General features: G+C 40.5%; 1 protein-coding gene across 1 annotated transcript; it reads left to right on the top strand.

Moving 5' to 3' along the window:
* Positions 1-1612: 1612 nt before the first annotated feature.
* On the top strand, positions 1613-23149 carry capn9 (calpain 9). Its single transcript, XM_075464132.1, has 20 exons — positions 1613-1943; positions 2804-2873; positions 2965-3083; positions 4593-4726; positions 4946-5114; positions 5229-5312; positions 5638-5723; positions 6600-6677; positions 6798-6958; positions 7106-7263; positions 10600-10808; positions 11019-11055; positions 11142-11222; positions 17849-17906; positions 18246-18310; positions 20682-20750; positions 20860-20938; positions 22386-22502; positions 22659-22717; positions 22806-23149. The coding sequence occupies exons 1-20, from the start codon at positions 1737-1739 to the stop codon at positions 22830-22832; spliced, it is 2067 nt and encodes a 688-aa protein (XP_075320247.1). The 5' UTR covers positions 1613-1736; the 3' UTR covers positions 22833-23149.
* Positions 23150-25702: the final 2553 nt, after the last annotated feature.

Raw genomic sequence — 25702 nt, 5'->3', positions numbered from 1 at the left:
TTTAAGGTCAGTTGCAGATCGACAGAGAAGGTAGAGAAACAGCTCAGCATGGATATCTCTATCGAGTTTCTTCCGTTTAGGCTCACAAACATGTTTATCTAGTGCGTTCAGTACAACACATTGCTGTTTAAATCCTCACGTTAGCTATGACAGGAATGAATCAAGTGTCCAGTGAAAGGAATGAGGATGTCCCATCTGACAACATGAAGGAGTGTCAGACTGGCAACACCCTACATCTATCTGCAGTGCCAAAGGGAGGTGATAAAGAGATAAAGCTTTCATCTGTGATCATGAAGTTTTGTGAGACAATGGGCCCCTGCGCACAGATATAACAGGTTCCTGCCCCAGCTGAAAGGAACATATCTTGTAGTAGTTGTTCTACTCTCTTTGTAGTTTCTTTGTTTTACTTAGTTTGGGTCTCTTCATGGTACCTATTTTGTTTTTCTGTACGGAAGTCTTGCTTCTTAAATCTTTGTCCATTTAGTGTCACTTAGTACTTAACTAAATCTTGGACAACAACCATTTGCTGTGATTTTGTTTCTCTTTTTACAGAATTACATATCAGAATTTTGTGGTTTTTGGCCTGTTTATGGTCCATTCAGTCATCCATCTATTCATTTTTTGTTTTTTGTTGGTCCATCTCATCCAGCTTCTTTGGCGGGACATTCTTAAACCAGCTTAGAGATATAGTATCTCTAGAGTCTTGGGTCAGCCCCATGGATTCCTCTCAGTAGACCATGTCTAAAACACCTCTCTTTATGAGGCCTGGGGGCAGTGACTGTACTCTGAGCCCTATCACAAAGGGTGAGCCCAGACCCTCTTCAGAGTAAGCTAATTTCTGCTGCTTGTATTTGTGATCGCTTGAAATTCTTTTGGTCACAGTTCGTGACCATAAGTGAACATAGATTGACTGGTAAATCTATGACAGAAGCCTTTTGGCTCATTACTGTGTTGGCAAACCGGTATAACACCACACAGGTTCTGATCAAGCAGACCCTTTGTCCTGATCAAACCCCTCCAGGTTTCATTGTTGTTGCCTCCATGAACAGGTCTTCCTAACCCAGGTGAAGTAACTAGGTTCCTGAACTATCCATCATAAGGGTTTTGAATTACACTTTGTCTAGCACCTCACCCAGGACCAATTTGCTTCAGGACACTCCTTGGGAAAAATGTCCCAGATGACAAAGCTCCTGGGACTCTTGGGGCACTCAAACTACTCCACTGCAAAAAGGTAACGATTCACTTAGGGATTTATTTTTAAGAATTCAAAGCTGAACGCTGGGATAGGCTACAGCCCCCCCGCGACCCGACCGACAGATTCAGCGGGTATAGAAAATGGATGGAATTCAAAGCCTCATTTCCAAAAATGTTGTAATACTATTGACTGACCACTGATTTGTTTTATGTTGAAACAAGGAAGTTCTCCTTTTTGTAAATATCAGCACCTATTTAAAACACATAATTTTGGTCATTTAAAAAAAATTGATTTTTGTTGTCAGTAGGGATAAATCCCCCTTCTGACCAAGCCCAGAGAGCGAGTGAGTGATGAGGGAGAGGTTCAATAGAAGGAGGACAAACCAGTTTCTTTCTGGAGGGTGTGCACCAACCAACCCTACCCACCTGACATACTGGTCTTTGGATCAGTCACAGAGAAAAACACTCACTCCATCACACCTCGCCACCTAACCTCCCTCCTTCGTCTACTCCACTCGCTGAGATTCTGTCTGAAGAAGAGAATGCCCCTGCAATCCACTCTCTCTGGCAGGAGCTCTGGCTCCATCCAGGCTGAAAACACACAATGGGATGGGAAGTCTTTTCAGCAGCTGCGGCAAGAATGTCTCGAGAAAGGAGTCCTGTTTGAGGATCCAGACTTCCCTGCCGCTGACTCCTCACTCTTCTTCAGCCAGAGTGTTCCTGTCCAGATTGAATGGAAGAGGCCTACGGTATGTGAGCTCAGGGCAATACAAAGTTAGACTTCTGGATTTTTATTGTTATACTGGTTGGTGCTGTAGAGGTGGCTGCCAGAAAACATATCAAACTAGGTCATAAGTGATCCTGAAATCTGTATACCGAGTCATTTCCAGCCATAATTACTATATAAATAATCTGAATTAAAGTTCAATGAACTGATACTCCAAAGCTTTACAAGTTGTGGCATCCAAACAGAAAAATTACTAATATCATGGCAAATATTAAATTAAGTTAACAAGATTTTATTCCCATTTATCTCCAATGTAAAAATAGAAGCAACAAACTGTATTTGCATTTGAAGCTGCAAAACCAGTTCTGCCTGAAAACTGTGTAAATAGTTGGCGCACTCTCTGAGCTCTGAATGAAGACTGTTCACCTGTGTGCCGGAGTGGTATCTACAGAAAAGTGTGGACTAAGGCAGTGTGCAGCTGCTCATAGGTCATGGTCAGACATTTTATTATCTTTACATTACGGTCTTTGTACAAACTTAGCCCATGAATGAGGCTGTCACTCATTTTTCCAACAGTCTCTTATACCATCTTACGCTTTGCTCATGTCAAAATATCCTTACCTGTTAGCTCACCTAACATAACACACCTCTCAGGTTTGTTATATTTACTACACATTTCTGTCCCGGGCGTTGCCTTTAATGAATGCTTTAGCTGCCAGCATAGTGTGGGCTGTGTATTTTGTGTTGGGGTGACTGAGATTTCAAGATGATTAATATGTACGGAATGTGAACACACCTATCGAAAGCATTAGAGTCACCGCTCAAGTGTCCTTTTAAAATGTATGAACCTGTTTCTTTTCTGTTTTTTTGGCCTTTCTGTAGGAGATTTGCGACAACCCAAAATTCATCGTGGGGGATGCAAACAGGACAGACATTTGCCAAGGACAGCTTGGTTCGTACTCTTTTCATGTGAACCAGTTGTTTTTCTGTCTTTTACATATATTTCACTCTTTTATAAATGAGGCACCTGTTTGTCACTACAGGAGACTGCTGGCTCCTTGCAGCGATCGCCTCCTTGACTCTGCAAAAAAACGCTTTGGCTCGAGTCATCCCCCATGACCAGGACTTTGACCACAGATACGCTGGCATCTTTCACTTCCAGGTACACCATTGGCTGTTAGAACCTCAGAGTAGAAATGGTTTATTTGCTGACATACCCTTTTCACTAAATCTGCTCTAATTCATATACAGATATATCCTTGAGTTGTCCTTGTTCACCAGTGGCGCCTTTGTTAAAAACAGCTTTGAAAGCTGTTAAACAGGATTTGTGACTCTTTTATATAATTACTGAGTTACAAAAAAACAAAAGAAGCTGTGAAAGAAAGGAACTTCAAGAAACCTGTATATACTTTTCAGCATTGATGGAGCCTTTCCAGATGTGCAGGTGATGCACCCCCATACCATCAGATACAGGGATTTAAACTGAGAACTGATAACAAGCTGGACGATCCCTCTCCTCTTTAGTCCGGAGGATGCAGCGTCCATGAGAATTTCAAATTTCACAAACATCCTAAAAACCTGGGACAGAAAAGATTTTATCACTTTGTAATGTTGCTATTTCTTCTCACACTTAAAAAATATTCTGGTATTAAGGACAGCAAGTGACGAAGAGCTTCGGGTGTTATAATCCCCCTTCATACCCATGTGAATGGAACTCTGTATTGTAGTGCTTGACAAAGGTTTCCCACAGTAATCCGTTGTCCATGGTTTCTGTCAGCTACTGATGAATGACGGTTGGATGGAAGGGTAAGAGATCCTGTGTGTCCAGCTTTGGCTTGCTGTAATGGTTTCATTACATTTTGCACTGTAGAGGGAGAAGTATGCAACTCCTTCCCAATCTCTCTCTCTCTGTATATGTACATATACAATATATATATATACAACCTCATTACTAGCCCTAAATTTCCACCATTTTTTGGATAGTGTTACAACCTGAAATTATTGAAAATTTGATTAAGTTAAAGAGAAAAAACACATCCTGGGTTCATACTGTTTGTAATGAGAAATTGTCAAAGTAAATGTAATAATAATTAAAAATTAAATTTTTTCTTTTTACAACTTTCTCTCTATTGGGGCTGTAATTAGGTTACAATTCCCCACATCAGCCTTCCTGTGAGGGTGTAAGGATGCTGCCTCTTGACCCAGATGTTGAAAAACTAAAGACAAGAAAGCAAAAATGCTAATCAGCTGAGAAATAAAGCAGGAGAAATGTACCAGTCTTTACTTCCTCTAACAGTTGCTAGACTGTTTACAAGACTTGATGAAAAAATACAAGGGTTTTCCATTCAATGAGACATTTAAACCGTTTCAACACTTGTTTTACTTTAATGTTCTGAGGTTTCAGGTTATTATTGTGTAGCAATCATAATGTTACAGAGAGAACCATTTCATACTATCTTATTTGATAGCTTATTTATGGCTGTTATACTCGCCTGTTACTGTTGCAGCGAATAAATGTGCCAAAGTAACAAATGTGACAACAAACAAAGAAAAGTTCATTGTATTATCCAACAAGCTTGCAGATTTTTTAATTACAAAATCAGACAAGATTAATTTACTCATCATTTGCTAGTTCTGGTGTTTTGTGACCCATTCTGTTATTGTCCCTCAGTTCTGGAAACACAACAAATGGCTGGACGTAGTGGTGGATGACAGACTGCCGACAGTGAGAAACCAACTCATCATGCTTCACTCTGCTTCCAACAATGAGTTCTGGAGCGCCCTGCTGGAGAAAGCTTATGCCAAGTAACATCACTCACTTCATTTATACCACTGAGTAACAAATTATTAAATCTTTTTATGTCCTTTATCATCTCACAGACTTTCGGCTTTAAAATTCATGCTCCTCAGTTGTGTATATGAACCCTTTTTAAGTAATAGAATATTTACTGTTTAACTTTTGTTTTTATCACTTTGTCATTTCCATGCTTAGCACTGTGATTTCCTATTTCTTCCTTTTTCAAGGATGCATGGCAGCTATGAATCCCTGAAGGGTGGCAGCACAATGGAGGCCATGGAGGACTTCACCGGTGGAGTGGGAGAAGTGTATGAAACAAAAACAGCTCCAAACAACCTGTTCTCAATCATGAAGAAGGCCCTGGACCGAGGTTCCATGATGGGATGCTCTATTGACGTAAATTCTTCCCATCCCCTCATTTTCACAATTTGATTGACAGCCATTTCCCAGATATAGTGTTTAGTATGCGCAGGTAATGTGAACCTCTTTGGGTGGTTTGGTTTTCTCTAGATCACTAGCTCTGCAGAGTCTGAGGCCAAGACGAGCACAGGCCTGGTGAAGGGACATGCTTACTCCATCACAGGCCTGGAGGAGGTAAGAATACCCTCTGAGAGCAAGGAACAAACTCAGATGTAGTTAATAAGTTAATACATTTGTGCTAAAGGAGAGATCACAGAGATTCATAAAGGTTAAATCCATGTATAACACCACTGTGGTCATTTAGGCAATCTTTATCAGCATCATTCATACCTGTAACATGGGATTTTGGTGAGTGAGATTGAACTCAAAGGCTTTCAAAGAGAAAAAATGAATGAAAGGAGAAAAAAAAGCTTTATAACGAAGCAGATATTGAAATTAATGTCATGTGCGTTTAACAGTTATAAATTAATTGTCACAACCTCTCTATCTTTTTTTTCAGGTGAATTTTCGAGGTCAGACTGTCAAGCTGATAAGAGTCAGAAACCCCTGGGGTCAGGTCGAATGGAACGGCCCCTGGAGTGACAAGTAAATAGAAAAAAAAACGCTTTTAAGATACACAATGCACATACAAAACCCAAAGTGCAATTGAAGAAAGTTTTTAATTAAAATTGAAGTGGTTAGCTCTGTCGCCTCACAGCAAGAAGGTTCCAGGTTCATCTCCCAGCTGGGCCCTTTTTGTGTGGAGTTTGCATGTTCTCCCCGTGTATGCGTGGGTTCTCTCTGGGTACTCCGGCTTCCTCCCACTGTCCAAAAACATGCATGTTAGGTTAATTGGTGTCTCTAAAATTGTCCTTAGGAGTGAGTGTGAGCATGTGTGTGGTTGTTGGTCTCGTTTGTCTCTGTGTGGCCCTGTGATGGACTGGCGGCCTGTCCAGGGTGTACCCTGCCTCTCACCCATTGACCGCTGGGATAGGCTCCAGCCCCCCGCGACCCGACTGACGGATTCAGCGGATATAGAAAATGGATGGATGGATGTGTTTGATCTTACATTAAGGCAATGACTCTCCTTCAAATCATGCCCCCCGGCCCCCAAATAATCAGGCTTCTTGTTGTGATCAGACACGAACAAACACACTAAATTAAATTTATTCTAATGGAAATAATATAATTTGTATAATTATTCCTGAATCTCCCCACAAGCATTTTTTGACCCCTCCCTGGGACTCCCAGGGGCCCTAACATCCAGGTTGAGAACACAATTATAGACAAACACAGTCTGGCTAAACTATGTTCATGTCTTAAATTAAAACAAAGAAAAGTAACCCAGTGCAGGCTGAAAAATCTTTTAAAAAAGGAACAAAATTATGCTGATTGATGCTTAGGTTTTGGTAAATGGTTCCACCTGGCTGATTCCTGGATGCTAAAGATGTACCAAATAATTTTATGTCCTGTATGTTTCAGATCCAGAGAGTGGGATTATGTGGACAAAGCAGAAAAAAATCGCATCCAGCAGAATTCAACAGAAGACGGTGAATTCTGGTGAGACCACATGAAGGCTTTGATGAAAATGGATGATTAACATGCTGTTTTTGTGGTTAATATCACAAATATTTCCACAAACCCCTCTTCTATATTTATATATGGTGTTTGTGACTCTAGGATGGAGTTTGAGGACTTCAAGAGGAACTACAACAAGGTGGAGATCTGCAACATGACTCCTGACTCCCTGACTGATGACACAAAACGCCACTGGGAGGTCAATGTGTTTGAGGGAGACTGGATTCGTGGTTCCACCGCTGGAGGCTGCAGGAACTACATCGGTGAGACCAACTTAACACATTGTGTGGCATACTTTGAAATTGTAATGTTCAATGACGCAAATTTTGAGTTTTTTTCTTTGGTCCATATTTAATTTGTTGCTTTTTGGTGCAAAACCACCCTAAACTGGCCCCACTTGTGATCTGCAGACACTTTCTGGACCAACCCACAGTTCAGACTGGAGCTGGAGGATGCCGATGATGACGATGACGTGTGTAGTGTGGTGATCGCTTTAATGCAAAAGAACAGGCGAAAGCTCAGGAAAGAAGGCCTGGACCTAGAGACCATCGGCTTTGCTGTGTTTGAGGTCAGAAAGAAAGAAACATCTTTGATCCTTTATATTTCCCTTCTAATAGTTTTACTTTGTATCGTACTACTGAGGTTTCAACACATTGAATACGTTAAAGCATTTTTCTGACAGTGATGTGGTAAAAAAAGAAAATAGAAACAAACCACCAGGATAGAAGTTATCAGCACTGGCTTTAAGGTTTCCTGTTCAACAATGATAAAATAAACTTGATTTCAATGAATAAAAACAGAATTCCACTTTTGGTAAATGCTAATCAAGCTGAGAAAATATATTTTAGTCATTGAAGAGTTGAGGAGCTTCTAAACATCAAAGAATAATCTTTTTATCCATATATGTCTTTCCTCTCAATATTTTTTTCAAATAATAATTCTGGATCAGTAAAAAATAAATAAATAAATAAATACCATACTTTTTAACAGTATGACTGACATAAATCATAAATATATCATCGCAACATGACAGGAGATTTGGCGCTTTGAAAATGGTTATTCATTCGGTTCAATCACAACATGGGGCCTAATGCTGATCCACTGTTTATGAACAACTTTATTTGAAGCCTTTTTCAGAAGTAGCTTGAGGCAGCTGTAAGCTGAAACTTCTGATGATGTGTCTGCGTTGTAGAACATTGTTAAGGCCCTGTGATGGTTTTAAACTCTGAACAATAAGAGCAGACCTTTAAGTTTATGACTATTTAAAAATGAGATCTGCCAAAAGTATAAACTAATGTGGTTGTAGACGTTCGTGTGGTGCGCAAAAGTTTGTGAATCCACTGAAATTAAAAATCATTATTATTATATTTCAGTGCCCTGAAATATCTGGTGTGCAGTAATAACTGCAACAAAAACTTTCTAGTAACTGTTGATCAGTTGCACATCTGCATGGAGGCATTTTATATTCCTGCAAACAGAACAGCTTCAGCTCTGGGATGTCGATGGGTTTCCTCTAGGGCTGGGCAACCATTAAAATTTTTAATCTAATTAATCACATGATTTCCCTGATTATTCACGATTAATTGCATTTGTACGCAAAATCCAAAAGTAGTGTGTAGCTTTTAGCATTTAGTTTTATTTTAAATGTGCTGCCATATAAATGAAAGTGCCATAACATTTGTTGTGCAAACACACTTTTAACATCAGCATTTTTATGCAGTTTTTATGTAGAAGCCTCGCTCCACTGTCTGTTTCGTTGAATGAATATGTCATTTTAGTGCCTAGATTAGTTTCTAGGATTTAGTGAATGTCCAGAAAAATGTTTGAACACAGGCCAATGTCACAGAGGCCTGACAGGTTACCCTGAGTCCATCTGTCACCTTGTTCTGAAAGGGATAGACCTCTCCTGGGAGGGCAGCAATATATTTGAATGAACGTTTGATCAATCAATAATAACAATCAATAATAATAATAATCAATAATCAATAATAACATGTTATATATTTGTGGATCTTTGGTTTAACTGTGTTGTCTATTTGTTTCAAAATCTGATGATGTTGGGGTGATATTTATGCAAAAATATGAAAAATTCTAGAGGGGGTTCTCAGTGTTCTACATTAATATGTGATTAAATACTGTGTTATTCATTGTAATCTGAATAGAAACGAATTGTTGACAACAACCAACACTTTTAACCAACACCAACAGACGTGTGCACATCACTCCTGTTCTTAACTCCCTCCATTGGCTTCCTGTCCTTTATAGAATTGATTTTAAACTTTTAATGTTTGTTTTAAAGCTCAGGCCTCATCCCATCATATTTATTTGAGCTTTTAACAGTCCGCAATCCTGGTAGAGCTCTGAGGTCAACAAATCAATTCTTGCTGGAAGTGCCCAGGTCAGAATACAAACACTGGGGTAACCGAGCCTTTTCCATCGCTGCCCCCAGGCTCTGGAATAAGCTCCCCGTCGACCTGCGTCTTATTTCTGACCTGGGCCTCTTCAAATCTAGGCTAAAAACCTACTTATTTAGGATTGCTTTTAATACCCAGTAGTATGATGGCACTTTTATCTTATTTTATGTTAATCGATTTTGTTGTATGAATGAGATCTTTCCCCAAGTGGAGGAGTTCAAGTATCTCGGGGTCTTGTTCACGAGTGAGGGACGAATGGAACAGGAGATTGACAGGCGGATTGGTGCGGCGTCTGCAGTGATGCGGGCTCAGCACCGGCCCGTCGTGGTGAAGAAGGAGCTGAGCCAGAAGGCGAAGCTCTCGATTTACCGGTCAATCTATGTTCCTACCCTCACCTATGGTCACGAGCTGTGGGTAGTGACCGAAAGAACGAGATCGCGAATACAAGCGGCCGAAATGAGTTTCCTCCGCAGGGTGTCTGGGCTCTCCCTTAGAGATAGGGTGAGAAGCTCGGTCATCCGGGAGGGGCTCGGAGTAGAACCGCTGCTCCTCCGCATCGAGAGGAGTCAGATGAGGTGGCTCGGGCATCTGGTGAGAATGCCTCCTGGACGCCTCCCCGGTGAGGTGTTCCGGGCCCGTCCCACTGGGAGGAGGCCCCGGGGAAGACCCAGGACACGTTGGAGAGACTATGTCTCTCGGCTGGCCTGGGAAGCCTCGGGGTCCCCCCAGAAGAGCTGGAGGAAGTGGCCGGGGACAGGGACGTCTGGGTCTCTTTGCTCAAGGTGCTGCCCCCGCGACCCGATCCCCGGACCAGCGGAAGATAATGGATGGATGGATGGATGGATTTTGTTGTATTTTATTTACTGTTCTTTTATTGTTTTTATTTGTTTTTACTCATTCTTCTCTTTATTTATTATCTGCTGTAAAGCACTTTGGTACACCGTAAGGATTGTTTGTAAAGGGCTGTATAAATAAAGTACATTTACATTTAAAATAATGAAGTAATTCAAGATATTTAATATCATTGCATAGATTTAGCAGATTTTTTTCTTCAAAGTAATCTACGAGTGAGAAATACAATGTGGAGCTCGGTAGCTTCGACATGTTAACTGGAGATGTTGGTGATTGAACCAGCAACTGGCAGAACGAAGCACAAACCCACCACCTTCTAAACCACCCTCACTCTATTTATCATCCACGAAAACAAATATCTAAAGGTCCGTTTCTTATGTTTAGGTCGTATCAGTTTATCTTCACAAGGACAAACAGATATGTATTTGTTTAGTCCAGCTTGGACACGAGTTTGAATTGCACATAAGATGAACATCTACAGCTATTTGACTGAATAAATTCCACCTCCTATTGGTCAATGATTCAATCATGGGCACATCAGCCAGGTGCTCGTTTGCCTTTCTGTACTTTATAATTATCATTATTTCAAGTGTGCTCAAATATAATCTGACCTTTTCTCTCTGTGACTTTTCATTCAGGCTCCAAATGATGAGGACCAATTGGGGAAGGATTTCTTTCGCTATAACGCGTCCAAGGCTCGTAGCAGGACCTACATCAACATGCGGGAGGTGTCAGAGCGTTTCACTCTACCTCCAGGGAAATATCTGCTTGTCCCCACCACCTTCCAACCCCACCATGAGGCCAACTTCCTTGTCCGCATCTTCTCTGAGAAAAAGGCTGGGACTATGTGAGTGTTCACCTCTGGGTTCAAGAATAAATGCAAAGCTTTACACACCCTGAACATTTTATTTTAGACAAATAATCTTCCAAATAATTTCTTCTTTGTGGGTTTCATAGAGGTTTTATGCTGTCTGAAGTGAAAAATCAATTATAGATTAAGGAGCAAAAAACGAGCGTCATGCCACCTGGTTTAAGAGCTTTTGGTTTTGGTCCACAGAGAGATGGGGAGCAATGTTGATGCTGACCTGCCAGATGTAAGTAAATCACCCAAACACTGATAATCACCTGTTCAGTCAACCATTCAAGTCTGCTTGTACTGATGCTGTGTTATTTCCACCAGCCGCCAATGCCCAGCCCTCCGGAGGAGGAGACACATGAGGAGAAAGGCCTGCGGAGGCTGTTTGAGCAGCTAGCTGGTGCAGTAAGAAACAAGCCTCCCACAATTATAAAGATAATTCAGTGAAATCTCTCAGCCAGTATATAGTTTTTGCGGAGGATGATTTTGAACAACTTTGGCGATCCTCTGAGATCTCCTCTACCAGGTCAAAATTCAATATGTGCAGAACTCAGGTTTGTCTTAGCATGATGAGACCTCTGTTGATATTCAGTCAAAGTGATACACTATAAACGTTAGCACACATGAACACTGAATTACTGAGGGAATATAGAAAATGAGCAGCAACAAAGTCAGACATGTTTGTCAGCCACTGGGGACCAACAAAGCTTTAAAGGTGATAAGTTGTCACATTCAATTCAATCCATTTTTATTTATATAGCGCCAAATACAACAAATGTCATCTCAAGGCTCTTAGATAGTAAGTCCAATTCAAGCCAATTGGAATTCAGTTCATTGTAATCATAATTATTCATAAAATAATCCAATTCGTTCATATAGAGCCAATTCAAAAACAATTTCCTAGCTAAGGAAACCACCAGACGGCACTGTAACACCATTCAAAGGATATCTGTTGGAACAGGGAAACACGAGTTAATGACCACAATAATGTCACATATACATAAAGAGAGTAAAGTGAGGAAAGGTGTGACAGATGAGGCCCCCCAGCAGTCTAGGCCTATAGCAGCTTAACTATGGGATGTTTCAGGATCACCTGAGCCATCCCTAACTATAAGCTTTATAAAAAAGGAAAGTTTTAAGCCTGTTCTTAAAAGTGGAAAGGGTGTCTGCTTCCCGGACATTTACTGGCAGTTTATTCCACAAGAGAGGGGCCTGATAGCTGAAGGCTCTGCCTCCCATTCTACTTTTAGAAACTCTGGGAACCTCAAGTAAACCTGCAGTTTGGGAACGAAGTGCTCTGTTAGGAAAATATCTTACAATGAGATCTTTAAGATGTGATGGAGCTCGGTCATTAAGAGCTTTATATGTAAGGAGAAGAATCTTAAATTCTATTCTGAATTTAACAGGGAGCCAATGAAGAGAAGCTAAAACTGGAGAAATATGATCTCTCCTGTTAGTTCTCATCAAAACTCTGGCTGCAGCATTTTGGATCAACTAAAGGCTTTTCAGAGAATATGTGGGACAGCCCATAAATAAAGAATTACAGTAGTCCAATCTTGAAGTAACAAATGCATGGACTAGTTTTTCTGCATCACTCTGAGACAAGATGTTCCTGATTTTAACAATATTACGAAGATGAAAGAAGGCAGTCCTAGAAACCTGTTTTATATGCGAGTCAAATGATCAATTCTGGTCAAAAATAACTCCAAGGTTCCTCACTGTAGAACTAGAAGTCAAGGAAATACCATCTAGAGTAACTATATAGCTAGACAATTTCTCCCTGAAGCGCTCAGGTCCAAAGATAACGACTTCAGTTTTGTCTGAATTTAGAAGCAGACAGTTCTGAGTCATCCAGGTCTTTATGTCTTTAAGACATGCTTGTACTCTGACCAACCTATTGGGTTCATCTGGTTTTATAGATAATTACAGCTGAGTATCATCAGCATAGCAATGGAAATTTATGCCATGCTGTCTAATAATGTTACCTAATGGAAGCATGTATAAAGGGAAAAGAATTGGTTCAAGCACAGAACCCTGGGGAACTCCATGACTTACTCTGGTGTGTGAGGAAGATTCTTCATTTACAAGAACAAACTGAAATCTATCAGATAAATATGACTTAAACCAGCCTAATGCAGTTCCTTTAATCCCAATTACATGTTCAAGTCTCTGTAATAAGATACTGTGATCGACCGTATCAAATGCAGCACTGAGATCCAACAGGACAAGCACAGACACAAGTCCGCTATCAGAGGCTAAGAGGAGATCATTGGTAACTTTCAGCAGTGCAGTTTCTGTGCTATGATACACTCTGAATCCTGACTGAAACTCTTCAAACAGATTATTTCTGTGTAAATGATCACAAAGCTGAGCTGCAACTATTTTTTCAAGAACTTTAGACATAAAACGGAGATTGGATATAGGTCTATAATGAGCCAACACCTCTGAATCAAGAGTAGGTTTTTTAAGTAAAGGTTTAATTACAGCAACCTTAAAAGTCTGAGGTACATATCCTGTCAACAAAGACAGATTGATCAAATCCAATGTGGAAGTGTCAATTAATGGGAAAACCTCCTTGAACAGTCTGGTTGGGATTGGGTCTAAAACACAAGTTGATGGTTTAGAAGAGACTATTGCTGTTGTTAGTTCAGAGAGATCAACTGGACAGAAGTCGTCTAAATACAAATCAGGTTCTAAAGATACTTCTAAAGCTGCTGTACTTGATGATACATCACTGATAATAGTGGGAAGGACTCCATCAATCTTCTCTCTGATAGAAACAATTTTATTAATAAAGAAGCTCATGAAATCATCACTGCTGAGAGTTAAAGGAATACCTAGCTCAACAGAGCTTGGACTCTTTAGCCCTATTCGGACGGGACTAGTTCAATGGGGGGACGTATGGTAATGTTGGTTAACCAGATGACGCCAGGGAGAAGAAATGACCAATTCGGACGGGACAAGAAATCCCTGTAATATTCATCTAACATGGGAGGAGTTTTCTTGAATATAAAGCATTCTGCTCCAAAATTATTATATACAAACGCAGAAGACTTTTTTGTTTGTTTACCTGAATGATAAGTATTACTAAAACGTATTGTACAGTATAACAGAACAGAAGATTTATTCATTTTTGACCTTAATGTAAAGTACTGTTCACCAAAAGTTTTGCTCAGGATACTTATTTTACCTGAATGTAAAGTATAGTTTAAAAAAAGGATTGCACAACAAAACTTAAGTGTCATTTTCTATTTTACACCTAATTGTTTCTATCTTTAGAAGGATGTGACGACATATTCCGTACTTATTACCGAAGGTCGCATTCGCACGGGATTAGTATTACCTATGGTAGATACTCCGGACCGTTTCACAGGAGGTAGAATTCTCGGCAAAGTTTACCGACATACTCCGCTATCTTTACTGACATGGCGCGTTCGGACGGGACTAGATTTCCCGGTTATTATTACTTTACCCCAGGTCCCCCCATTAAATTAGTCCCGTCCGAATAGGGCTTTAGTCAGCCTGGCTACAGTGCTGAAAAGAAACCTGGGATTGTTCTTATTCTCTTCTATCAATGATGAATAAGCAGTTCTAGCTTTACGAAAGGCTTTCTTATACGTTATTAAACTATCTTTCCAGACTAATTGAGACTCTTCTAAATTAGAGGAACGCCACTGTCTCTCAAGCTTTCTTGCAGTCTGCTTTAAAGCACGCAGCTGTGTATTATACCAAGGAGCCAACCTCTTCTGACTGATTACCTTCCTTTTCAGAGGGGCAACATTGTCCAGTGCTGTACGCATTGAAACTATAGTGCTGTCAACAAGAGAGTTGAGTGTTGCTGGAGTAAAGTTTAGGTAGTCGTCCTCTGTCATATCTGCACATGGCAGTGAAGAAAAGGATGATGGAATTAATTCTTTAAATCTGGTTACAGCATCCTCTGATAGACACCTTCTATATGTAAATTTCTTCTCAGAAACTGTATAGTCAAGTAATGTAAACTCAAAGGTTATCAGAAAATGGTCAGATAAGACAGGGTTATGAGGGAACACTGTTAACTGTTCACTCTCAATGCCATAAGTCAGCACAAGATCAAGGGTGTGATTAAGGCAGTGAGTCGCTCTGTGAACACTGAGAAAATCCAATAGAGTCTAATATAGAATTAAAGTTCATGTTTAGGCTGTCATTTTCAACATCTACATGAATATTAAAGTCACCCATTACAATGACTTTATCTGTACTCAGCACTAACTGGGATAAAAACTCTGAGAATTCAGACAGAAACTCAGAATAAGGGCCAGGTGGACGATACACAACAACAAACACAAGAGGTTTCTGGGATTTCCACTTTGCGTGGGAAAAACTGAGAATCAGAGATTCAAAAGAGCTCAAACTAATCTTGGGTCTGGGACTGATTAGTAACCCTGATCTGAAAATAGCTGCCACTCCTCCTCCTCTGCCTGTGGTTCGAGGAACGTGAACATTTAAACAGTCAGAGGGAGTTGATTCATTAATGCTAACATGATCCTCCTGCTGCAGCCAGGTTTCTGTAAGACTAAATATATCAATATGATGGTCACAAATCAACTCATTCACTAACAGAGACTTCGAAAGGAGAGATCTGATATTCAGCAAACCACATTTAATAGTTTGATGTTTTTGTTCAGTTAAAGTTTTTGTTTTAATAATTTCTTTTTGCACAAGAGGATTTGCTCCTTTTGTGTTAATTGATTGGGTGGGTAGCAGCAGGTGGGAAGCTGCAGAGAAGTGTGTAAGACTACAACTCTGCATCCTGGTCTGAGCCCTGGGTTGTCATGTTTTAGGGTGGCAAATAAATTCATCCATATTTCTAGAAATGAGAGCTGCTCCTTCCAAAGTGGGATGGATGCCGTCTCTCCTCATCAGACCAGGTTTTCTCCAGAAAGATTGCCAATTATCTATGTAGCCCACGTTGTTTGCTGGATACCATCTAGACAACCAGCGATTGTAGGACGACATGCGGCTAAACATGTCATCACTGGTCAGATTTGGCAGGGGTCCAGAGAAAACTATGGAGTCCGACATTGTTTTGGCAAAATTACCGATGCAACATTAATTTTAGTGACCTCCGATTGGCGTAACCGGGTGTCATTAACGCCGACATGAATAACTATTTTACTATATTTACGTTTATCCTTAGCCAGCAGTTTTAAATAGGATTCTATGTCGCCCGCTCTGGCCCCTGGAATGCATTTGACTATGGCCGCTGGTGTCTCTAATGCCACGTTTCTGACTATAGAGCTGCCAGTTACCAGGGTTTTTTCCTCAGCGGGTGTGTCGCTGAGAGGGGAAAATCTGTTTGAAGCGTGGACAGGTCGATGGTGAACAACGGGCTTGCCTTTAGAGCTATGCCTCTTCCTGACAGTCATCCAGCCTCGTTGTAATCCTGGCTGCTCAGGTTCTGCTAGGGGGAGGCTAATTGAGCTAGCTACGCTAGGTGGCTCCACACTGGGGGACCTGGCTCGCTATCGGTTGATTTTCAACAGTGCAGAGCCGAGCTTCCAATTCAGATAACCTCGCCTCCAAAAAGACTACATTTGTTACATGTACCATTATCGCTAAAGGAGGCAGAGGAGTAACTAAACATCTGACACACGGAGCAGGTGAAAGCAGGAGATGGAGGAAGAGAACCGGTAGCCATGCTACGCTAGAGAACCAGACACACCGTTAAAAAGTGAGAATAAAGATTAAAGATCTGGAGGAGTGTGTTAGAACAGAACGGTAAGCTATAGAGTTTAACTATAGCCGCTTTCGGACTGTAGGAACCTTTGGCAGTTCTAATAACCTTTTAATCCGCGGGGCTGTTTTCTCCCGTGTTCGGACATACAGGAACTCGGGGCTTTCTCCCTTAGTTCCTATAACTATTTAGCTCCTTCTCCGAGGTCGGGTCTTTTCATGGTTCTATAGAACGATCTGACGGAGGTGTGTGGTGGTTGGTAGCTACGCCCCATGTCATGCTATCACGGCTGAAATGCTTCCTCATAGGACACAGACACAACCGGCGGGTGTTTAATAAGTTAAACTTACACTGGTCTCATTTGTCTGCAGCGCTCTGCTCTCCTTTCTTCCTTCATGAAATAAAAAAAATATCGTCTCCTGACTCTCTCTGTGAGCTTTTCCAGCCTCCATGCCTGATGTGATTGTCCATGATTAATATCACCATCATGCAGACCATAAACACAGTGGCCTCCCCGCTCTCCATATTAGCTTCTTGGTGGTGTTTTTTCTACTCTCATTACTTTTACCGTTTTGTTTTGTGTTTGAATGTAGCGCTAAACGGCTAACGGCTCACACGTCACTGAAGCAGACGGCTGCGCGCGGCGTATCAGTCCCTATCAGGTCCCGACTCATGTGCGAATGCAGACTGAAACAGTTCCGCTGGGGAAGGATAGTTATCAGAACGAAATTCAAGGAGGGTAGTTCTGATAACTACTTTCTTAGAACGGTCTGTCCGAAAGCGGCTTATGCAAAATTGTGTAAGTTATAGATAGAAATAAAGTGATTATCAGTAGTCCAAGCGGAGCAAGAAATTCCACAGTGCACAAGCAAGATAACAGGAAGTGATGCAATACGTCTTACTGCAAAGCAAAGCATCACAGCGTCAAGAGACTGGAAAGATCCTGTGTCACATGACCTCAGACATAAGATTAATGTGTAGTAAGCAACTGTTCATCATTTGCTACTTTAGGTAACAACTTTATGGATCTTTATCTTGATATTTTCATCCTTCAAGTTTCCAAGTAAATGGTTCATAAAGTTTTAATATTACATAATTTCGAGATTTTAATAATTTTCCAACATAGAGAAAATGTGAATTTATGAATATACTGTAAAGACCGAGCTTCCATGTTTCGTCTGCTCAAACAAGAACTGTTCATTTTACAGTAAAAGGCTCAGATTTGAAAATGTCCATTATCTGGAGATCAGCAAATGTTCTGATAATTGGTTTCAGGATTATGTCTAAGTTTAACGTGCCCATTCTGCTCTGTCTGCAGGACAAGGCTATCTCTGTAAGAGAGCTTCAGCAGATGCTGAATGGTGTTCTCAGCAGGCGTAAGTATACATTGTCATGATGTATATTGGAAGAGTACCATAATGCAAACATGGAGAAGATGAGTATACAAGGAACAAATTACTTCACAAGTAAAGAAACAACAGATGGTGCAGGAATAGGAAGTCCAACAAGATGAATAACAAATAAAAAAAAATTCAAACCGGCAAAAATTTAAAGCAGCTAATCTATTCAGTACAGTAACTACAACTACGTCTATAAAAGGACAGTATTACAAGTCATTTTCTAGTTACAGTGTTGGCACTCAGTATATGTGTAATATCACTGCATGTTGGTATTTTGTTCTATGCTGTGTCATTATGTTAATCCTCTGTCCTCAGGAAAAGAGATCAAGTTTGATGGTCTGAGTCTTAGCACCTGCCACAGTATCATCAACCTTATGGATGTATCCTTATGCCTGAATGAGTTAAGGTAATGATTTAAATGTTAGCAGGCATACACAGGCTGCATCAGGGTCTCTCAAACATTAAGCGTTAAAGGGATAGTTTGCCTCTTTTGACATGAAGCTGTATGACATCCCATATTAGCAATATCATTTATGAACATTGACTTACCCCCCCGCTGCGTCCTGTGAGCCGAGTTCCAGCCGAGTTTTGGTGTTGACGAGGTCGTCCGGCTAGTTGGCTGGGGCTAAAAAAAATAAAGCGTCTTGTTTCTCAAAACAATATGCGTTCAAAAGAGTAATACATTTGCATCACAAAATTGTTGTGCAGGAAAAAGTCAGACCTCACATCGCTTGGCGCTATTTTTGCCTCCCTTGATATCAATGCGTCCAGCCACCTAGTGATAGCTGCACCTGTTACAGTGTTTACTGCTCAGAAGCAGGGGAGTGCTCGGTCTGCACAGTTTACATTGGACGCATACCTTTCATTACATCAACTTTCAATGAGTTCAATTCAATATTATCTATATAGCTGTATTAATAACAAAATGCTATGTCAAGGGTCTCTACACAAAGAAACCCAACAATTACCTCTGAACTAGCACTTGGTGACGTGAAGAAAACACGAGGAACCAGAGTCAGAGAGGACGGCCATTTGCCTTAACCAGGTTATGGCTGACACATGGCCTGACTGGTCATGTTACAAATCTACGAATACTTTCAAATGTTGTTGCATTTAAAACATTTCGCCATGTTACAAAACCTTTGGATGGGTGTTGTGAGGATTTAAATATCTCTTTCTTTCTTGATACATACCCAAACACACACACACATTGATCATATCATAATATCATGCAGAGCACACGCATTCTCATGCACAAAGTTAGGTACAGAGTTGGAAAATGGGGTGCCTCAACAGTTTGCACTGCAGATGAAACATTCCACTGTGCAGGTTGCTTTAAGCACATACCTAGTACTGATTTTCTCAGTATTTAGCATTATGAGCATGCTTGGACATTTAATCTAGTTTTACATATGTTGATGCATGGACTACTTGTTAAAGGACTCGTGTGTTGAACTTTTACTTTTCCAGCATTGGGAATGCAGAGTAACTCAGATCTTGAGTGGAATCTCATAACTGGCGAAGATTCCCTTGGTTTTTAAGAACCTGCTTAAAGGGATAGTTTGCCTCTTTTGACATGAAGCTGTATGACATCCCATGTAAGCAATAAAAAAGTCAGACCTCACAATCGCTTGGAGCTATTTTCTCTCCCTTCATATCACTACGGGCTGTGTAGACCGTGCAGACCGAAGTGCAGACCGAGCAGTCCCCTGCTTCCGAGCAGCAAACATCATAACAGGCGTTATCGGCTATCGGCTATCGGCTATCGGCAGGTGGCAATCATGGAGTGATACTAAGGGAGAGAAAATAGCGCCAAGCGATTGTGAGGTCTGACTTCTTCTGGATGAACGATTTTGTTATGCAAATGTATTACTCTTTTGAACACATATTATTTTGAGAAGCAAAACGCTTTATTTTTTAAGCCCCAGCCAACTAGCCGGACTACCTTCGTCAATGCCAAAACAAGGCCAGAACTCGGCTCACAGGACGCAGTAGGGGGCAAGTCAGATGTAACAAATGATATTGCTAATATGGGATGTCATACAGCTTCATGTCAAAAGAAGCGAACTATCCCTTTAAGCTCTTCCCCAATATCTAATAAAGTGTCCAAAGTTTTAGTTGCTCCCTTTGAAATAATCACTTTAAGCATCATTGAATCGTGAAAAATGTCAAGTTCATTTATGTCTCACCACACTGACCACTGGAGCCAAACTTGGTACATCCAATATCATCTTATTCTAGTTTTTGGATCTGGCCCAAGTGTCACTCGACTGAACAGTCAACATTATGGTGGTGACTGTTGATGTGTATGAGTGACTACTTTTATTAATCAGGAATGGATGTATGTGAATTCTGCTGATCTCTTGGCACCAAAGACCAATATTACCAGAACATCCATCCATCCATCCATCCATTTTCTATTCCCACTGAATCCGTCGGTCGGGTCGCGGGGGGAGCTGGAGCCTATCCCAGCAGTCATCGGGCAAGAGGCGGGGTACACCCTGGACAGGTCGCCAGTCCATCACAGGGCCACACAGAGACAAACGAGACAAACAACAACACACGCTCACAATTTTTTAGAGACCATTACCAGAACAACTTGCCGAAATACTGGCTGCATCACTAATTTCCTGTTTTACTATTTATAGTTATTTTTCTTTCAGTGTGAGATCAAAAAGTACTGTTTTGAAGTAATGGATAAGCTGATTACAAAGATGTTTTTTGAAGTTTTGCCTTAACACAGTAAACCAGGTGGACAACACAGGGAAGCTGGAGTTCCAAGAGTTTAAGGTCTTCTGGGAAAAGATGAAGAAATGGATTGTACGTATTTATTTGTGTTAAAACTGTAAACCAATTGTGGTGTTGGAAATGATAAGGAAGAGACTTTCTTGTCATAAAGGAGGTTTCAGGGAAATCTTTGTTATTGCAGATGCTCTTCCTGTCCTTTGACACGGACCGCTCAGGAAAGATGTCATCCTATGAGCTTCGCATTGCTCTCAAAGCTGCAGGTGAGTCAACTGACTCCCATTCAAAGTTTTTGCCGAGCTGCTGACACTTTATTTTTCTGATCATATTTTCATCTAACAATCTGACTGACATTTAATTTTTTTTGGTTGGGAGCTAGTAACAGATTACGGTTATGTTAAAATGCACTTATGCAAGGAATGCTTATTGTTACACAAACATTTTCATCAAAATGCAAATACTTTGAAAAATATGTAGTCCAGTCGAGGACCACTAACTGTTTATTTTGAAAAAGCTATTAACTAAAGAGATGCAGTTAAAAGCCCCAAATAAAGCCAGAAGATTGACCTTCAGCTGAAAAAACTGATCATTCTTGAACAGAATACATTACATAATGTTTTCGGTATATAATATATTTGAAATACAGATATTAATAAAAAATAATATTTTACTTAATAATTAAAATATACCGTATATTTTAATATCTGTATTTCAAATTATTCGATAGATTTTTTATGATCTCATATTTGAAAACAGTAATGCAGGGGTGGCCAACCCACGGCTCTTTGTCTGGTTTCATGCGGCTCTTACGTTCATATCAACATTTGTGTTTGTGGGTTTTTTTAATGTGCGTGTTCGCTTCGTTTGAGTTCAGTACGGCAGCGGTCTGCAACCTTTTTTTGCCTCATGGGCCGGTTTAATGTCGGACAATATTTTCACGGTGTGGCGGATAAATACTACAAAATAAAACGATATGACCAACACAGATACTGTGGTATTTAGTAAATATAATAAACTTGAATCCACTGTGTACTTGTATGTAACTTTATTAGCAGCGTCCTCCTGACATAACGACTCTCTACCTCCTAACGCTCTCTGGACGCTATGTTAACGCTTAAACATGCCTTCAAAATGCAGCTTTATTTTTCTTGGTGGTCACAGCCTCTTCTTCTGTCTCCTCACTGGGACGAAGCTTTCCAAACACGCCTGTTTTTGACTGATTTTGCTCGGTTCATGGATTTAATATCAGCGTTGATGCATCACGTGACCGAGACGAGAGTTAAGAGTCAAGAACAGATGGATGTAACTGAGAGAATTCGGTCATTTTTCTAAATAATGTGGCTCTTTGTGGTCACACAGTAAAAAATGCGGCTCTTAGTCTCTGACCGGTTGGCGACCCCTGCACTAATGCATGGCATGCACTCATCATGTTTTTACATAAATGGCATATTTAATTTTCAATGATTCACAAGATGCCAAGTTATCTTTAGAATTAAAGTTCTATAACAACGCAGTCTGTACTAATGATATTAAAAGTAACAAAAGAAGGATTGCAGGAGCTCACACAGATAGTCGTATCAGTATCAGCGCTACATCCAACATTAAGGTGCATCCAAGCATTAGTTTTTTGTAATGGCTTAATGTTTAAGAGTAAACCTTATATATACACATTTGGGTTAAAAAGCTAACTACCACTTTGTTTTCTTGAAGGTATGCATTTGAACAACCAGCTCCTGCAGCTGATAGGTTTGAGGTTTGCTGACAACAACTATGACATCGACTTTGACGACTACCTTACCTGCATCGTCCGTCTGGAAAACATGTTCAGTACGTTGAAAAAGACAACATTGAAATTAAATCCTCCACAGGGTTTAGAATAACCAAATTATTGTCATTAAATGAACAGAGGCATAGTTGTGGTAAAATGAACCATAACACAGTTAATCACTCATTTAAGCTCTGAAAACTGTGTCTCGTATCCAGGAGCTTTCCAGGCCATGGATGAGTTCAAGAGGGGACGGGTAAACATGAACATCATGCAGGTAAAACTACTGCTGTGTGTCAAGTCCAAAAAGATTTACCCTCATGTCATTGTGAACTAACTTCACTATTCTCCACTTTACGTTATAGTTCCTCATGTTGTCGATGAACGTCTGAGGAGGAGCTGAAAACAAGCAGGCACTCGCAGAGCAAAACACAGTCTTCATTACGTTGGATGAATGGACAGTGATGCAAACAGGCATTTTTGCTTTTCAATATTTTAGAGTCTTATCATACAACTGGTTTCCATGCCATTATTCTAACAAATAATGTGAAATGCTGCCTGTGGTAAAGTGTTTATTGCAAAACTTTGACTTGAGCTTTGGTACAATTTTTTTTTGTTTCTTTATTCAGGTTACTTTATTTATACCCTGAGGTATATTCACTACATGAATTGATAATATGAATACAAATAAAAAAAAAAGTTAATAAAACATTTGTGTTTGTTTCTATTCACGATTCTTTGGATTTGACTGTTTATCCATCAGAAGAGCTTGTCCCCTGTGTGGAAACAGTTGACACCACATATAACAAGATATAACCTTTCAATGTCCTGCTCTACCGTTTGGTAAAGCCAATTTTTCAGTGACTATTCTGTATCTTATAAAAAACTTTTGGGAGAGAACCAACCTAAAAACCCAAATTTTGATACTTATACCATAAAGTGTCACCCAACTATTTGTGGAAAAAATAAAATAATAATCATTATAATACCAAGGAAATGGAAAAAATAGGCATGGGCATTTTAAATGATTTTTGAGGTTGACCAATCAAACTAATTAGTCGTCACGTCATTGTGACATTGATAAACTAACATTCATCACTAAAGCAGTTATTTGTTCCTGTCGTTTGCTGTTAACGCAAACTTTTCGCTACAACAAAACGCTACATCATTGTCTTTCTGGTCTTTTTGCTCCTGAAGCGCAACATTTTGGTTCGGTTTAGTCAGTGAATCTTCATCGCGCTGGTAGAACCGCGGTAAACTAGCTTCATCTCGCAATATGTGCATTTGACTTAGTTGCAAACTCAGACAGAAACAGCACTAATAACTTTTAGTCTGTGCCTTTTGAAGGCAAATGAGCAGTATGGATGCACATTCCTTTCCACAATTCCTTTAGAAATTATCGTCCACTGCAGTCCTTTGAAAGTAGTCTGTTTTCTCTGTCTTTTGATGACAGTCCCAGCCTGTCTGGCTAATTATGGAGTAGGAAGTGCGTGGAACATTTATCTTTATAAATCCTTCATTAGATGTGTCTGTCTGTTAAGAACAAAAGTGGAACAATGTTGATAATGTGCCATCAAGTATAATATCTGCTTTGCTCTCTAGAAGTTTTAGATGTGTAAGCTTAAATAGGCTTTTTTATTTTCATCATCATTAGGTTGTAGGGGACACGAGGGAAGTTCAGGTGAATGCTTTGAAAGAAAGAAAAAGCCTGTTTCTCTACAGAGACAATTAAAAAAAACCATGATGCTCGAACTGGCTTTTATCCAGTCGGAAATAGCGTTGGAACCAAACATCATCGAAGCGGAGCTCCTGAATCAGCCGGTGAAATTCTCCGTGGAGAGGCCGTTATGAATCTTTCCTCCATACTCCAGAGCTCTTTCCAACTAAGCTTTTTCTTCTCTACACCTTCCCAATTCAACCATCGTCCCTGCTTAGCCTGAGCCACTGCCTTTGTACCCCTTAACATTTCCTCTTGTCTACGAACCTGCTTAACAACTAGCTTTCTCTTCTCCTTGGGACATGCTCTACTCCACACCGGTTTGCCTGGGCCAAGCCCTAAGCCTCCCCAGCCTATTTGAACATTACTCACAATCTCTGTAGGTCTGCTTCTGCCCCCTGAGCTGCATTCTTGGATTCCATTTCCTCCCCTTGGTTGGGTTTGGAAGCACCTTACTAACTACCACATTTTTACTCCCGAACTTGTTTTTTAACAAAAAATTCCCGGAGTTCCTTGGACACCAGCAATTTTTCCCACGAGCTGCAGTCCCCTGACGAGCAGCCCCAGAGCTTCATGGTTAAATCCCAGAAGGCTTCAATGTCCGCCGTGTCCATTATTGGTGAGATCCTTCTGACAAGAGGTGTAGGTATGAGAAGGACACGGAAGCGGAAATTCAAAAAAGGCAAACTAGATTTATTTTTACAAAAAAAACAGAGTAGCAACACAAAGCCGGTTTCAAACCTAAACTGTGACTAAAACAAAAAAACATTAACAAGACTATGAGAAAACAAAGAACTTGGCATGGCGTGGATAAATACTTATGCGTGGCGTGGCGTGGCGTGGCGTGGCGTGGCGTGGCGTGAAGGTGTACATGTATGGTGCAAGGATCTCACAAAAACTGAAAGCAAACAGGGAACTTAAATACTGTGGGGAACTGATGAGTGCAGCTGATGAAAATGAGTGCAGGTGACGTGAATGAAACTAATGACCTGAGTGAGGGGGAAAAACAATGACAAGACTGAAAAGCAAAACCTGGACATAAACTGAACATCAAAACGTAATCTAAAACAAAACTCAAGACATGGGGCAGTCGGTGGCGTGGTCGGTTGGGCAGCCGCCCCATGTGCAGAGGCTTGGTCCTTGATGCAGCGGGCCCCGGTTCGACTCCCGCACCGGGCGGCCCTTTGCTGCGTGTCTTCCCCATTTCTCTGCCCCCTGCTTCCTGTCTCTCTCACACTGTCCTATCATTAAAGGCATAAAAAGCCCCAAAAAATACTTAAAAAAAAAAAAAAACTCAAGACATGAGTCCATGGCATGACAAAAAGTTGCTTCTGTCGTGTTTTATTTGACATTTTGTACTGGATGTTCATTGATTTTACTCCGCCACCGCTAAGAAAATAGTGCGAGCATGAACGAGCTGCCAAATAAAACACGACAGAAGCAACTTTTCACAACGAAATTTGATATGGATTACCAGTGCACAGCAGTAACCACTCCGGTGAGTTGATGATTTTGAAAACGGACGTTTATTGTGCTTTTATGGAC

Source organism: Odontesthes bonariensis, chromosome 4 (assembly GCF_027942865.1).
Source record: "Odontesthes bonariensis isolate fOdoBon6 chromosome 4, fOdoBon6.hap1, whole genome shotgun sequence".
Classification (NCBI taxonomy): Eukaryota; Metazoa; Chordata; class Actinopteri; order Atheriniformes; family Atherinopsidae; genus Odontesthes; species Odontesthes bonariensis.
The sequence above is the reverse complement of the archived record's forward strand: the minus strand, read 5'-3'. Positions and strand labels throughout refer to the sequence as shown.